This window comes from Telmatherina bonti (genome assembly GCF_933228915.1).
Source record: "Telmatherina bonti genome assembly, chromosome: 24".
NCBI lineage: Eukaryota > Metazoa > Chordata > Actinopteri > Atheriniformes > Telmatherinidae > Telmatherina > Telmatherina bonti.
Window position 1 is genome coordinate 21185903 of NC_136633.1, and position 16202 is coordinate 21202104.

The 16202-nt window shown below is 40.5% G+C and overlaps 1 protein-coding gene across 1 annotated transcript in view; it reads right to left on the bottom strand.

Annotated features, from left to right (window-relative positions):
• pard3ba (par-3 family cell polarity regulator beta a) overlaps positions 1 to 16202 on the bottom strand; it is a gene marked incomplete at both ends in the record, with an annotated part of 221277 nt that overhangs the window by 163821 nt on the left and 41254 nt on the right. Inside the window, one exon of the mRNA XM_079264124.1 lies at positions 8716 to 8977. Within this exon, the coding sequence (XP_079120250.1) occupies positions 8716 to 8977 (262 nt within the window). The remainder of the gene's footprint in view (positions 1 to 8715; positions 8978 to 16202) is intronic.

Here is a 16202-nt window from a genome sequence, read left to right on the forward strand (position 1 = left end):
TGATATTGATCAGAGAGACATGTGACTCTCTCAGGTCAGCCACCGTTTGGACCATAAACAAGATTTTCTTACAGGGATTCTTCACCAAAATTAACAAAGGCTGCAAAGAAGGGACCCAGTATCACACAGCCGCGCATCGCAGTTTCTATATGAATAAACATCTGAATTAGCTGCAGAGAGCAAGCATGTAATGAATGCTGAAAAGTTTTGTATGTCAACATCTAGCAGCAAATACGTATCCTACAACCAATTAAACACAATTTCTACACTGATGGACGTACACTACTACACGAGTAGGTAGGAGCCGCCCATTACTGCAAGGATGATGATATTTCAGCTTTTATTTAACCTTAAAGGTAGAGTATGTAAGATTTTCAATATTGTCAAAATAAATTAAGTAAAAAAAATAACTACAATCATAATTAGATAGTTTTTTTAAACATGTAGGTTCCAGTCTGTCCATATTTGATGCGTTATTAAATTACAAGTTTAATTAATGACAAAGACCCTTCTTAAATGTTTTCTGACCAGTAAAAAAAAAAAAAAAGTACTTTTTTTCCACCAGTATTGCATAGCAGCCCTGAGCTTCACTTCACAAGCGATTCCTGCTCTCATTGAAGCTGGCAAGGAGGAGGGGTGAGGGGTCAGTTTTGCTCATTACTGCCAACCTGTGGTGGTTTGTGGAGGTAGCAGTTTTGTGGTTTTGCTCACGACCTGGTGTTTGCCACCTAGTGGTGGAAAGAATCGCCTTGAAATCTTACATACTCTGCCTTTAAACTAATGCAGTGAACAGCTTTTCATTTCTTAAACAGCCATGTCAGAAGGCACATCATGTGGTTGAAAAGATGTTAATCTGTTTCACAAGAGTCAAATTATCGACATCAAGCAAGTAATATATCTCAGAAGATGCTGTAATTACTAAAACTGGGTAAAGAACGGCCCAATGAATTATTAAAAAATGTAAGGATAGAGAGGAATCATAGTCTTCAAATAGGAATGGTTGGAAAAAAATCTTACATAATCGCCTAAACATTACATGGTAAAGAAACAACAGTGAAACTCTCGTGCATACACGCACTCAGAAGAGAATTCAAGGGATTGGGATTAAACTAGTCATAAAAAAAACCCTAATCAGAAAGCATGCTGGAAAGCTTAAGGACTGAACTTTGGAGAAAGGGACGGTGGTCGTGGTCTGACGAGTCCAAATTTAGGAGGGGTGGGAACTCAAATCGAGAAAAATCTTATTTTTTGCTTCACAATTTTAACAAAAATTTTGACAAAAAAAAAAAAAAATTCAAATAAAAATAATCCTTTATAAAATTTTTTATCTTTTTACTTGTCTTCTTGGGCATTATAGCAGCAGAATTATGGTCTGGCTGACTGTGTTATTTGAGTTGAAAAACTACAAGCAAAAAAAGTTTTGTACATTTTCTTTTTGTTGTTTTTAGTCTCTAAAAATCAGCAATATCAAAGAATTTTGAGAATCGCAATTAAAACCAAATCGGCACCCAAACAAATCGGAATCGAATTGCTACGAAAGCATATCGTCACAGCTCTAATATCTACTCAGCTCCAGAGGGGTGGGAGCATCAGTGTGAGAAGAGAGGAGGATGAACTGACTCAGCCATCACGTCTTTTGCCTAAAATCCAAGCTTGTTGCAACTGGTCATGTGTGTTCAGCAACATTATATCCACACAGTAAGATCAGCTGACAACCTGAATACAACGAATGAACAGGTTTTTCCATCAATAGATCATTCCTACCCTGATGGCATGGGTATATTCCACAATGACAATGCCAGGATGCATCAGGCTCTGACTGTGAAAGAGTGGTTCAGGAAGCATGAGATGCCATTTCCACACATGGACTCCAGACCTGAACCCCACTGAAAATCTCTGGGAAGTACAGGAGAAAGCTTTCCCAGACTCTCCCATCATCCCTACAAGATCTTGGTAAATTAATGCAACTCTGGATGGAAATAAATGTGACACAGCAGAAGCTTTTCAGAAACGATGTCACACCAAATGTTGCCATGGTAAAAGGTAACGGTGGTCCAACAGGATGTTTCAGTGACATTTTTAGGATAGGAAATGTATTTATTACAAATACTATATTGTAATTTTAAGAAAGAAAAGCTGAAAACAGAATATTGATTTAATAAACAAACACTGCTTTTTTATGTTTGGGGGTCAAGTTTAAAAAAACTGGATGCTCAGTAATAACATATTTAATGAATCTAAACACACCCTTCTCTTAAAGGGTTAACTTAGTGTTCTAATGGATAAAATACAAGCTTTAAAAGTCATTATTTAGGCTGTGGCAATGCATCTGCAGCCCTCAAGCCAGGAAATGAGCATCACTTTCCTACTTCTACCAGTCCAAATAGAATTTGAAAGGATTTTATCTGATAAATGGTTTGATGAATCAGTTGCATTTGCCCCTGTGAAGTCTTCTCTTCATGCTTGGATAATGTTTTCCTCATGGAGAGTGCTTCTCACTGGGCTGGATGTTGTGTTTGTTATAAAAATAGGAAAGATTTGGAAATAACAAAGCACATATTTCCACTTTAACTTTCAGCCTCTCTTAAAAAGTTCGAAGAACTCATGGAGGCCCGAAATAAATACTCAGGGTATATTTTGGGCTTGGCAGATCTGCAAGCTTACGAACACAAAATACCTCCACACTGTAAACAAACGCCACCGGTTCAACTTGTCGCAGTGCCGACTTCAAGGCCAGGAAACAATAATGAAGTTCTGTCCTTCACTTATCTGTCTGCTGAAATCTGTGCAGGTGCAGACATGAAGCGCTGGAAGGTTTTCCACTTTTTTTTTTGTTCACCCATTTCTGCTCCTCTTTGCCAAATCCGGCTGTTTATGCAACTCTGGAAGCAGAGTCATTTACTCCTCTTATTATACCTTCCTCTTGTTTTCAGCTGTTTAATGCTGCAGCGTTAGTCTGCATGCATCACGATTCAGTGCAGCTTGTTTACCACCAAGCATGCGTGTCATACACTTACATATATCACAAGCAGCTAGAGTGTTTTGCTTGGATGTGCATTTCTATTTGTGAGTGTGTGTGTGTGTGTGTTTTTATGTTCGGGGCTGGGGTGGTCTTGTTTTTCTGGCAATCGATAGCATGGCCCAGGCTCAGGCTGCTCATGGGATGATGCGATAAGGACTCTTCCTAGCAGCGTGCTCGTGTGTTCGTGTCAGTGCAGCAGCAGATCAATGCAGCTCTAATCATCCCACTGGGGCAAGTGTGAAGTCCAATCAGCCTGTTCAAACAACTGGTCCAACCTGACACACACACACACACACACACACGCGCTTTTATGCCTGACTGATTACAGAATTACTTCTGGTCCTGTCCACGACTACTCTGCGCAATTACGGCCACTTGATAACCAGATTATTTTCAATAACAAGCTTAAGGTAATACAGTGATAAAGCTTTCACGTGGTTTGTGGTAACCTAATTCCCTCCTAACGTTAGTTTACATGATTTGTTGATAAAAGGCTCAACGCATGGACAGATGTTTTATAACCTCTGGATATTATAAGGAGAAAGCTTTTTATTTTACACTGTAATACAGCTGTCAGCTAATATTTAAATCCAAGATAAAAATTAAGAAAATTAAAATGTTTAGATTCTGTATAACAGCTGGAATATAATAATAACCTGCCAGTCTGATCCTACCTCCTTTTCTTAGCTCGATATGTCATATACTGCCTTTTTTTTTTTTTTAATTTATTATTTTTACACAATAAATCAAGCTTTTTACACGCTGACATGGCAGTGTTCTTATATGAATCTCAGTTAAACTGTGACAGCAAGTCCAAATATCTTAAGCTCTGACTATAAATGATAGAGGTCAGTGTTGGATTCAGTAATGCAGAAAAATGTGTTGAAAATTTCTATTTGACTTATTATACATTTTATTGTACATTAGGTTGCACAGTGGCACAGTGGTTAGCACTGTGGCCTCACAGCAAGAAGGTCACTGGTTCAAGTCACTGATCACTGGTCCAGGGTGTACCCTGCCTGTCGCCCAAAGCCAGCTGGGATAGGCTCCAGCTTCCCCGCGACCCTGAACTGAATTAAGCGGTTCAGAAAATGAATGAATGTACATTTTTTCTCCCTTAAATCACTTTATTTCTTTAAGATATACAAAGCAGGATAAGGCTTCAGTTTAATCTTGACACGAAGGAGTGTTTCATTTTTACCATTTAAATGAAAATTAGGAGTATTTTTTAGATAATTTGTGGTATATCAGACAAAGATAAAGTAAAAGAAAATCCAGGATCTTATTTTGATGCAAATAAAAGTCAAATCTAAATTAGGTCATGCCCTATTTCTGTTAAATGTTAAAAAAAAATTTAAAGAAGGGAAACACAGGGAAGGGTGCCAGAAGATCCAACCCATCCTTCTTTTTGGGGACCCTTCCATTGGGACCATTCTAACCATAAAGGGTGGAGCTTGTAACACTGCAGTCCCCTGATTAGTTGAAGAAATGGTCACTTCCTGTGTGACTCAACAATAGGAATAAAGTGGGAACAGTGGGAAGCATGAATATACAATGTTTATTTTACTGTTTCAAGTCATATGCCAGGAAAAAGAAAATACTAAATTTTTTTAAACTAAATTTTCATCCTTTGTTCCTGTGTCACATTCTTCTTAGTTGCTTTATGCCAGAAGTGTCCAGCTCCAGTCCTCTAAAGCCACAATCCTGCATGTTTTCCATGCATCCCAGCTCCAACACACCTCACTCAAAAGAATAAGTTATTCTACAGAACTAATTTGGTTGTTGGAGCCATTTAATGGAAGCCAGGTATGTTGAACAGGGATACATGGAAAACCTGCAGGACAGCGGCCATGGAGGACCAACTTTGGACACCGCTGCTTTATGCCATTATGTAGCTTAGGCATCCGTCATTATCTGGCTTAAACCCCACCTGCCGAGTAAGGGTCCAGTTGGCATTGGAAATAGTCAAACAGATATCATTACCGAAACAAACTGCACCAAACTATCGTATCCCAAGTCAGACCCACCAGTGGAAACAGGCCAAGACCGACCAAGTCTGTTTTGGTCCTGCCATGTCTTCAGTTAGCCAAGGCCGAATTATCCAACGGGCATTATGGGCATGGGCCCCACATGGGGCAAACACCAGCAGTTTGGACATTAAACAAAATGTACATGAAAGCCACATAGTTACACAACAGTGTCTAGTGTATTGTTATTGGTACCACTGGCTGAGAGATATTAGAAATGTAGTTTTGCAATGTATCTTTCACAATTGTCACAATGTTGCGAAGGGGAAAGGGGCCACTGGAACACTCTGGGCCCAGGGGCCTATGCACTTTTTATCCGGCCCTGCCGCCAGCAAGATTAAGTCACATTGAAGTGCAGCTGATGTAACTGGCATTTGCAGAAAGGAGCATTTCTGCATGAATTTTGCTTGTTTTTAACCACATGAAATGGCACAACAATCAGCATATCCCACCTGTCTCGATCAGATTGAAACTTTGTTTGATCAGATCGGAATATTTTGATTAAGTTAACATGAAGTATTTTTATTCCAGTCATCATTACAAATACCATGTGAATACAGCTAATGATGGTCTGCAGTTAGTTTATTAGACTCAAATCAGTAAATACATCAGACGGGTCAGATAAGAAGAAAAGCAGAAAATGGAAGATGTAACACAGGTGTGTGTTGGCTGTGACTGCCTGCTTAACATGCAAGCTGATTCTTTTGTCGTCTGCATATGACTGCATGTCTGGATGGCAATCAATCTGGCTCCATGCGAAGGGCGTCACAGGGTCACATCGTAACTAAGTTAGACAAGGTTCAACAGGGCTGGAGAGCAGATTAGGGGGTGGGAGCAGGAAGAAGTCCCACTGGGGTAAAGACAGCGTGGAACAGGCATCTGTGGGTGGGGTAGAGCATGAGGGGGGAGGCTTGGAATTAGTCCATTCACACTTGGCCGGACCTTGAGCATGCTAACAGGCTACAGTGCTAATCTAGTTAGAAGTGGAAGTCATGCGGAGACGAGGCGAGCAGAGTAGGGTGTTAAATGGTGGGGGAGAGAGTATTTCCTGGGGGTGGACGGGGTCAAGGTCTGGGGCTGTGGGTGTGAAGCTGGATGGCAGGTGGTTGTAGCTGAATAGCAGAGTAGCCAAAGCTAAGGCTGGGTAGAGAGGAGGCAGATGATGGGGCATGGGGGAGAAAGTGGGCACAGGGAGCGAGATGGCAAAGGGCAGCTGTGTGTGTATGTAGGGGTGTCACACTCTTCCTCTGTGGTCAACAGATGGAGGGAGGAGAATGAAAAGGGGCTGGAGGATGGCCCAGCAATCAGACAGCATCTTATTAAATCACATCCAGGCTCGTTTCATCTTTTATTCTTCCCTTTATCCTAAAGAGAAACACTAATCAATCCAAAGGTACGGAAAAGAAAATAAAACCTGCAGACACAAACTGCTGCTCCAGATTACTTCCAGTGAAACATATCAACAGTGAGAACAGACTGCAGCCCAGACAGAGCACATATTTCCCCAGAGGCCCCCTTAGGCTCCTGCCTCAACATTTTAGTTATGATATTCTCCTCCATAGATGCATTATGGACATGTCACTGCTACTACACAGCATGCAAAAGGAAAAGCATTGTGCATTTCACAACATTATACTGAGCACACTTCTTCCACTCTAATCCCCCACATTTTAAACAGATGGGTATTTATTTAATGACTGACTGAGCGGAGAATGAGGTTGGCGAACTTTTAAAAACTTTAAGGCAATCTATTTTTTTTATTCCTGTAAGAGCAGGACAGATAAGAGATGCATCCAATTTGGAGCTTTCATTTAACCTTTTGAACTAGTTTACTGTTGTATAAACAGCTGAGTCATTAAATATCGAATATATGCAGAAAAAGACGAGTTGAACAGGGAAAGTAGAGAGTAGAGAGGGAAAATAAATGATGCAATGCAGAAAATAAAAACTGAAGTTTCTTGTTGTCTTATAATCAGACAGCAAATAAATAAAAAAAATGCTTGTGAAGATATTTACCATAAACACACGTATATGAGCTGGCTTATCCAGAAAGGTAATATTAAAAATAAAAGTCAAAATCTCCTTTCTAACCAGTACAACCCAACAATCCTTGATCCATTAAGATCTCGCAGCCAATTGTAGCATTACCTGGTCGGTAGATATGCTTTTGTCCCGATTAGTTTCTATTATAATTTTCTGGGTGCCGATTTGATTTACATTGCGATTCTAGCGCATCTTAATTTTTCTGATTTTTGTAGAGAAAAAAATGTACAAAACTTTTTTTTTTTTTTTTTACTCGTCATTTTTCCAAAAGTTTCAATGAGGAAAAAACAACACAGTAGCCAGACCATCATTCTGCGGCTGTAATGCCCAAAATGACGAGTAAAAAGGTCAATAAATTTGACAAAAATTGTAATTTAAATCATTTCTATTTATTTGAAAAAAAAAATTATTTTATTAACAAAAACATAGTTTTTACATTTTTGGAGCAAAAAACTCTTTTTTTAAATTAATTCCCCACCCCTACTGGTCGGAAATGTTGGAGTCAGACAGCAATAGATGCATGAGCTACGTAATAACGTGGCATTTTAGAAGAAAGTTATATAGAAACCACTGACAGTCTGTGTGCTTTCTAAACACTTTGGTGAATTATGCATACACAATGCCCTTGTGCAATCATTAGCATCAAAAGACCTGCATGTCTTGTGATATCTAACTCAGTGAAGAAAACTTATGAGAAAAAAAATAAAACAATGGTAAAGGCTTTACCAAGTCATTAAGTAACTTCTAAAATAGAAATCACAGACTGAACTTTGCAAAGAGCTACAGCAAGTCTGCGGCGGTCGTCTTTAGAGACATGAAACTAAGATCAATCTGTACCGAAATACTGAGAAGTCTGGAACACTGAACATGAATGGCATACTGTAGGTTTGCAAGGTTTCCAGTGGCACAAGGTCACTGGTGTTTACGAATGAGAGACGGATCAACTCTGGCATTGAACGGTGACGTACTGAGTCAGATAAATAACACCAAGCTGATTGGACAGTAACCCACAGAACAAATGCACAACAGTCTATTAATTACAGTGTATGCGGCTCTTAATTTTCCACTTGTAAGGAGAAAGAACAGTCTGCAGTGACTGAATCAAGTTGTCTGAACTCAATCAGATTAGACATGAAGTATAGGTCTTAAAGACTAAACTGAAAGCAGCAACACAAACAAACAACCATGTTTGGAACAAACCCTGAAAATATGCAGTCTGACAAAATATGACATTAGTGTCTTCTTCTAAAGCTGTTTATGCCACATCTGTGTTTTTTATATACCTTAAGCAATGTAATGGTGCAAAGTGAAAAAAAATCTAACGGTGCTGTTGCTAAGTAAAGAGTGAGAATGTTGGGAATTTTGCATCAACACATCTGTATACAGTAGGCTATATTCAGCACGCATTTGTTTCACAAATGTACTCTGAGTCACACACCCAAAAACACGCCCTTATCACACCAGGACTCCCTTTTTTTTTTTATTTGTGAAACTTTAAGTGTTGATTGAGCTTTAGCTTCTTCAGAGTGTGACATTACTCACATGACCCTCTCGTTTTTCTAAATGCAACATATGTATGAATATGTGTGATTTTGAAGAATAAGTGCAGAAGTTTGGACATACTGGCTTTAAGGATGGCCTCGTTGACTTCAATCTCTCCTCTGTTGACTTCAATCTCTCCTCTGTTGACTTCAATCTCTCCTCTGTTGACTTCAATCTCTCCTCTGTTGACTTCAATCTCTCCTCTGTTTAGATCCTCGTACTCCAGATGGGGATAATATTGCATTGGTTCTGGAGAAGGGTCGGCACTGGAGAAGCCATTGGACATGGTCTCTCTGGGACTCTCCGTTTCTGACCGCTGGTCTTCTTGAAACACAGCCACCAGCTGAAAGAGACAAACAGCCAAAACTGAATGGTCCAAACCATTAAACATAAGGTGCACGCAATCTAAAATGAACATGCTGTCCCCGAGATGAGGACAGGACAGAATAAATGGGATGTTTTTGGTCTGAAGACAAGCTGGAAGCACACAGCCAGGTTACACAGCATCGCCGCTGTGCCATGACCACAGTCATGTCATTTATCTTGCCAGCAGTGAGGATGCAACCAGCTTCCTTCTGCCAAGAGTGCAGATGTGACTGTGTGTGAGTGTATTTGTGTAAAGACCACAAACAGAGCTCATTCTCAAACCTCCTAAAGTTCATAAAACCCCAGCAGAAGCCTCTTCTGGAACTTTGTTCCCTCCTTTGATAACAAAGGAGCAAACCTGAGCGGTGAACCAGAAAAACACCCCTTCGGAGGAATTAACACACGGCGAGGTGTGCACGTATGAAATTAGCAGTCAAATGAGATCTGACAAGAGAATGAGAAGCTGCCAAACACAATGACACGGCTGCCACGATGAGATGGCGGGAAGAGATGGGGGCACCCGAATGATAAGGGGGATGGAGGGCAGCAGAACGACAAACAATACTAATTGAGACGGGGACACCACGGCAGATTGAGGAAAGGGGAATGAGTGCGTTGGTGAGTGTTGACTGCGTTCCATCGAGGGCTACGTGCTTTGATAAATGGGCGCGTGGCGGCGTGACGCTCTCATTAGACGAGCCTGGCGACGGAAATGACCACTTAATGAAAAGCAACAACCGCAGTGGAATGAGGGATGGAAATAAAACAACAGATGAGCTGTGGACGTCAATTAGCAACAACAGAACAAGGTAGCTGTGTGAGTGTGTGTTGAGTGTCAACAATAAGCACAGAGAAGGCGCATATGCGTGAATCATCCATCACAATGTGGCGCCGCCTCTCAGCTAAACTTCCCATGATTCAATATCCTGGTGACACCTGGCCAACGCCACGCAACGCAGATCCATCAGCTATATTCATCTGTATTTATGCATGAGCGTCAAAGGAGGGTGCCGGAGGAAAGATGAGGAATGGAAGCGCTGGCAGATGCAAAGAAAAGAGAAAAGAAAAGACAGAACGCCGCCAAAGCAATCTGATTGCGCCAGCTGATGGATGCCCCTCTAGCTCTTTCTCTCCTCTTTATCTGCTTTCCTCTCTCTCTCTCCTTATCGCTTTCCCTCCCGAGCTTCCGTCTCCTTCTTCCAAACTCGCTGACGGCATCAATCAAAGAAGTCGTCCGGAGCGCGATGCGGTGTGCGCGCACGGCGATGAGCTACCCTCGAAAAACAATTTAGTTGTTTTGAAAAACAACTTATTCTAATGTGGGGAGGAAAGATGATGATTTGCTTCTCCAGAGTTGATTTTTTGGGGGGTTTTTTATAGCTGACACAGGCAGGGAGTGATGCTGATGAAGGCCGCCCTGCCGCTTCCACTCATCACTCAAACACAGTATTAGCAAAATGAATCAGGCACTGCTTCATCTGGAAGGTAAGCTTCAGAGGAATGGCCCAGTAGAGGTACGATATTTGAGCCACGGCTGAAACTTTTTATTAATCAGACACTTTTAAACACACAGGGTGTTGTAAATATTAGTCATGTGTGAAACAGACTCCAAAAGAAGCAACTTGCCCTCTTAAATGGACATTGTGACATTATAGCCAAATGTTCTCCACTGCAAAGGGATTCACTGCAAAGTAAATGGAAGAGAGAAAAACAATGTAATGTGCGGTGAAGATGTGGTATTCCTCCACAACACCACCGATGGCCTCTAGTTACATCCAAAATCAGCCTTTTCTGCACTTCATACAGTATCAACATCGCTCATGATATAGTAACATCTGTAGGCCGGCAGAATTTAGTTTTAAAGCTCAGAGGGTTCTCACTACTCCAGTGGTGTCCAGCTCCAGTCCCTGAGGGTCCCAATCCTGCAGGTTTTCATTGTATCCCTTTTCCAACACACTTTACTCAGGTTAATGCCTTCATAGGCTGTTGGATACATTTCATTTGAGTCAGATCTGTTTAAGAAGGAAAATATTAAAAATTTGCAGGACAGCGACCCTGAAAGGCTTACTTTTGACATCCCTGTACTACACACACACACGCACACACACACACACAGAGTTGGTTCTCCATGGTACATGGTAAGAAATTGTGGCAGGAATATGGCTGCTATCATGTGTGTGTATTGTGGTTTATGGTATTTGTGTCAGTGTCGTTCCAACTCCTCACAATGCTCAAATAAAGACTACAGTTTAGGTGAAAATTGGCGAAAAATACTATTTATTGACAGTTTAAAGAGTCCATGTGACCACTGTATTCATTACACAGATGCAAAACTGGGTTTGAATAAAAACCATGGAAGTAGCCTTGCCCACGTAAAAGATTGGTAAAGGTGTGGAAAAAAATTACATATAAACAGCCATTAATAGTAGGGATGGGAAATCGAATCAAACAAGCAAATATTGGGATTTTTTGCTTCACAATTTTTAGAACCATTTTTTTGTTAATTTTTTTTCAAAAAAGGATAAAAAATAATACTTTTAAATTTTTTTTTCATTTTTATTGTTTTTATTGATCTTTTTACTTGTGTTCTTGGGCATTATAGCAGCAGAATGATGGTCTGGCTACTGTGGGTTTTTTTTTTTCCTCTTTGGGATCAAGAAAAATAACTAGAAAAAAAAAAGTTTTGAACGTTTTTGGTTGTTTGTTTTTTTTGTTTTTTTTTTTGTTTTTAGTCTCCAAAAATTATTTAATAATTTAAATCAAATCGGCACCCCAAAAAATTGCAATCGAATTGGGATGAAAGCATATTGCCACAGCCCTAGTTAATAGCATATTATTTTTTTCTATTTGCATAAATATATTCATATAAAAATCAAGAGAAATGAACTTTGGTAGATTATCTCACACTTGCACCTCCTAACAGGCTTATTCAGCATTAGTCTTACATTGTGTCTCTTCTCTGAGCTCTCTCCAGCCAGTAAAAGTCAGTCTGATATCGACTCATGCCTGATCACATTCTCTCTCTCTTTTTCTCGCTTCCAGTCCTCCTGTGTTTCTTTACTGAATCAGCCATGGTTAGCATTCCTAGCTGTAATGCAGTGCTTAGACATATAGTTTCTGGCATTACACACAGTGCTGTAAAGCAAAATGTTGCTGTAATGTGAAGCCCCAGGCTTGAAAATAAATATGTTAATTGCAGTTTTTTAGCTTTGGGACACATCAGGGCAATAACAGCTCCAGGCATGTGCATAATGAATGTCACTGTGCCATCAATGCAAGTCAGATACACAAAGGTTTAAGGTCAGAATTTAAGGTAATGTTGATACCCTTAGCTAAAATCACTTGCTGATAGACAGTTTTTAAACAGCTGTTCACAAACTACTTGGTGACACCCCAATGGCCACATCCTTTCAATGAACCGCACTTGTCAGAAAGAGTCCTTGAACCCAAAACATTGTGGTTCCTCCACCAGAAATAAGCCATTTTTGTGCTTAAACATTGCCAGTGGCTGAAGGTATAAATGAAAACACAAGTATGAGAAAGTCCTGACTCTATTTCTACCTTTAAAACTTAATCTGCATCCTGCACAATACTAAGGCAGATCAGTAGCTTGTCACATACAAAAATGCCGTAAAAGCCGCCATCAATGTATTAAAATGAAGAAACAAGTACTCCTTATCAAGCAATAGCACTAATAATGAATTACATTTATACAGCGCTTTGTACAGACAGCACTCAAACCGCTTACTTTGGATTCATTATTCATCCAGTCCTCATTCCTACTTGGTGATTGTAAGCTGCATGTGTAGCCACAGCTAGCCTGGGACAGACTGTCAGCAGCATGAAGAGCTGGAGGAGAGTCCAAGAGCAGGTAGGTCTCCGAAAAGGTATATGTGTGCTATGGCATTCAGAAAAACAAGAGCAAAGAATGTACATATAGTAAAGTTTCGGCAACGCCCACTCCTAAAATTGGCGGTAGACTGTCGCTTTCTCCTCACACATCCAATGTTTAGAGATACCATCAATCAGCTAACTAACATTAAAGCAGATGCATGTTTGTTTAACAAGCTTAAAGTTACAGTCGAGCCATGAAAGGTCTGAGATTATATCTTCCAAGATGTCATTAATTCTATCTTCCAGCCTTTTTCATGCAAAACAGAGCACATTAATATTTAAAAAATGCTGGGAAAATGGGAATCTGTGTTTATTCAAAGCACACAGTGCTTTGAAATTCAGTCCTTTAAATACAGCATCAACATGTGCTCTTGGAGGGCCCTCTGCCCCTTTCTTTTCTAAGAAAAACACCTTGCATTTCTTCCCGGAGGGTTTATTTGAACACACTCTGTTCTTTCAGTCCTTCCTGTCTGTGATTAGCATTCAAGGAAACAAATTGCCTTATTTTCCCCGCTGCGTCCGTGGAGGGATATTGATATGGACCTGGGGAGGCTGCATGTCAACTGCTGCTGAATAATGTGACCCCTCAGTCTCATTTCCATAACACACACAAACACACTCATAAACCCAAACTGATACCGCGTGGCAAATACAAATAGCTGAATCCTGCTTTTATGCTGCCATGTTATGATCTTCTTTCCATCATGACACCATGTGTGTGTGTGTACCCAACGTGACCAGACTCGCTGGGAGGACTGCGTTTGTGTTGCAAAGCCAGAGCGATTAACCGCGACATACATGAAAGCCATATTCAATACCACGCATGAAGCATAGATAGAGATAAACATTCTGTCTGTGCATTCTCGCCCATACACAACGCCTCAGGGTACAGAATTATGGGATGGAGGAATATATCTGGCATACAGCTAGAAACACTAATTCTCAGATTAAACAAGAAGCAAGCACTTTATAATACCTACTCCAATCACATCACCTTTCTTCGCTGCTCATGTAGAAATTAGACTGGAAATCCTTGCAAAAGACTGGGAAGCGGAGAGAGTAATCACAGGGTAGCATAAAGAGACAAGGAAAAGAAGGTTGCGATCTTGTGATTACACATACAATTAAGATGTCCTCGGGCTTTTAAGAAGACATGGTAAGATTTTTTATCAACCTTTTACACTGAACTTTGACACTAAGGAATCTCATTCTCGGCATGAAAATTAACATTAAAGCAACACTATGAAAGTTTTCGACCTTAAAACTGTGATGGCGCACTGACATTCATTATGAAAATTCCTGAAGTCGCCGTTGGCCTTGCAGGGTCCCCAGCTTAAAATACTGCACTTCACGACTGTATTTCAGCGCGATAGGCTTCGCTTTAAAGCACCACGTCACACACCAGCAACTGGATATGAACACACTGACCATTGTGAACGCACACGCAAAGAAACACAAGAGGAAATTATCAGAGAGAGCTCAGAGAAGAGACAGGATGGAAGACAAATGCCAAATTAGTGCTTTCTCGGGGGATCCAAAGTGCCAAAATCGGCTAAATTTTTGCAGTGCAACTTTAATACAGACCTGTGTTATCGGATAGTGGAGCAAATGGAATCTGTCTCGGTCAGGATCCTCAATCCTGGTCCTTGAGGGCAGGTGTTCTGCAGGTGTGTTCCTGCAGGACACCTGGAAAACCTGCAGGATACCAGCCCTCGAGAACCAGGATTGAGGATCCCTGATCTAGGTTGTAAATCACAAGTCTGATTACAGTTGTATTTGACGGGATTCAGGAAGCAGCAATCTATATGAAACAATCTCAAATGCAGATTTAAAATTTATATTCATATTAAAACACAAAAACAACTTAAGTATCCAAACATGTTTATATCTTGTTTAATCATCAATCTGTACATGTACCAGGTTGTGCCACATTCTGTACAAAAACCTGTAGGATTTTCGACTTTTTGTCTCCATTAAAACACGGTAGAGCATAAACCTTATTTTTCTTTCAATCTTGAAATATATTTTTAGATCGTAGTTATAAAAACCACAACTGTTAAGTCCAACCATGCCACGCTGGTACTAAGGATTCCAAAGTATACCAAGTAAATATTCCCCGTACCATTACACCACCAGCAGCCTGAACCATTGGAACATGGCTGGTCAGCTTCATGCTGCTTTCATGTTTTGCCACAACGGGGATCAAAGGTAGACTTCTTTTCTTTGTTTTGTTTGTTTTCTTGTATTTATGTTGTTTTTTTTATTTATTATTTTAAATGACATCAACCTGCCCTGGGAAAACAGGTGGAAATGTAATTTTCTGCTGCTGTGGACCATCTGCTTCAAAGTCTACCGTCAGGGACCTCCAACTCCGTTCCACATGAGCTCCTGTCCTACAGGTTTTAGATGTTTCCCTGCTGCAACACACCTGACTCAAGTCAATGGGTTAATAGCTTGTGCAGAACGTTTTGTTTACGTGTGGTGTGTTATGGTTGGGAAGCATCTAAAACCTGCGGAACCACAGCTTACAAGGACTGAAGTTGGAGATCCCTGTGCTGTGTCGTGCAATCAGATCCAGCTTCCCCACATACGTTAATTGGAACTAGTAGTTGTTTTGTTTTTTTTACTTCCTGTTGTATTTCTATCATTTCAAACCAGTATTCACATTCTCCCTCTGGCTTCTGACATCAACAAGACATTTTCATCCAGACAACTGCTGCTCATTGGGTATTTTATTTGTACCGCCCCACTACACAAACGTGTCATCTCATATCACTTTGCAGACACATCAACTTCGATCCAATCCTCAATCCTGAGCATGCACGAGGTGACAACCACAAGACAATTATGTGTGAAGATCCCGGTAGATCTGCAGTTTGACGTGTTCAGGCCAAACAGCAACCTATAGCGGTTAAAAGTGAAGCCTATGCAGAAATGCCAAAAAGTTGCAGCTCCCCCCTCATCCACTAGGGGCTCCAGAACAGAACAAATACTCAGACTCCCATGTTAAACATGTTTACAGCCTGGTACAAAAGAAAGTAATATAATTACGTTTGATCTTTATGTCCTTTTGATTGACAGGTACCCGACCTTCCACTTTAAGTGAGAGAAACGTGGTACAACCATGGTTTTTATCCGGTTAACAGCATGACTTAGCTTTAGCCCGCTTACCTCCGTTACCTGGTTAGCTCCTGTTAGCTTCAGGTTAGCTCAGATAGCTCTTAGCTACAAACAGGTTGGAGTTTGATAGACGTCAATCATCCACCATTTTTGTATTTTGCGGGAGAGAGGACATGCATGACGCTAGC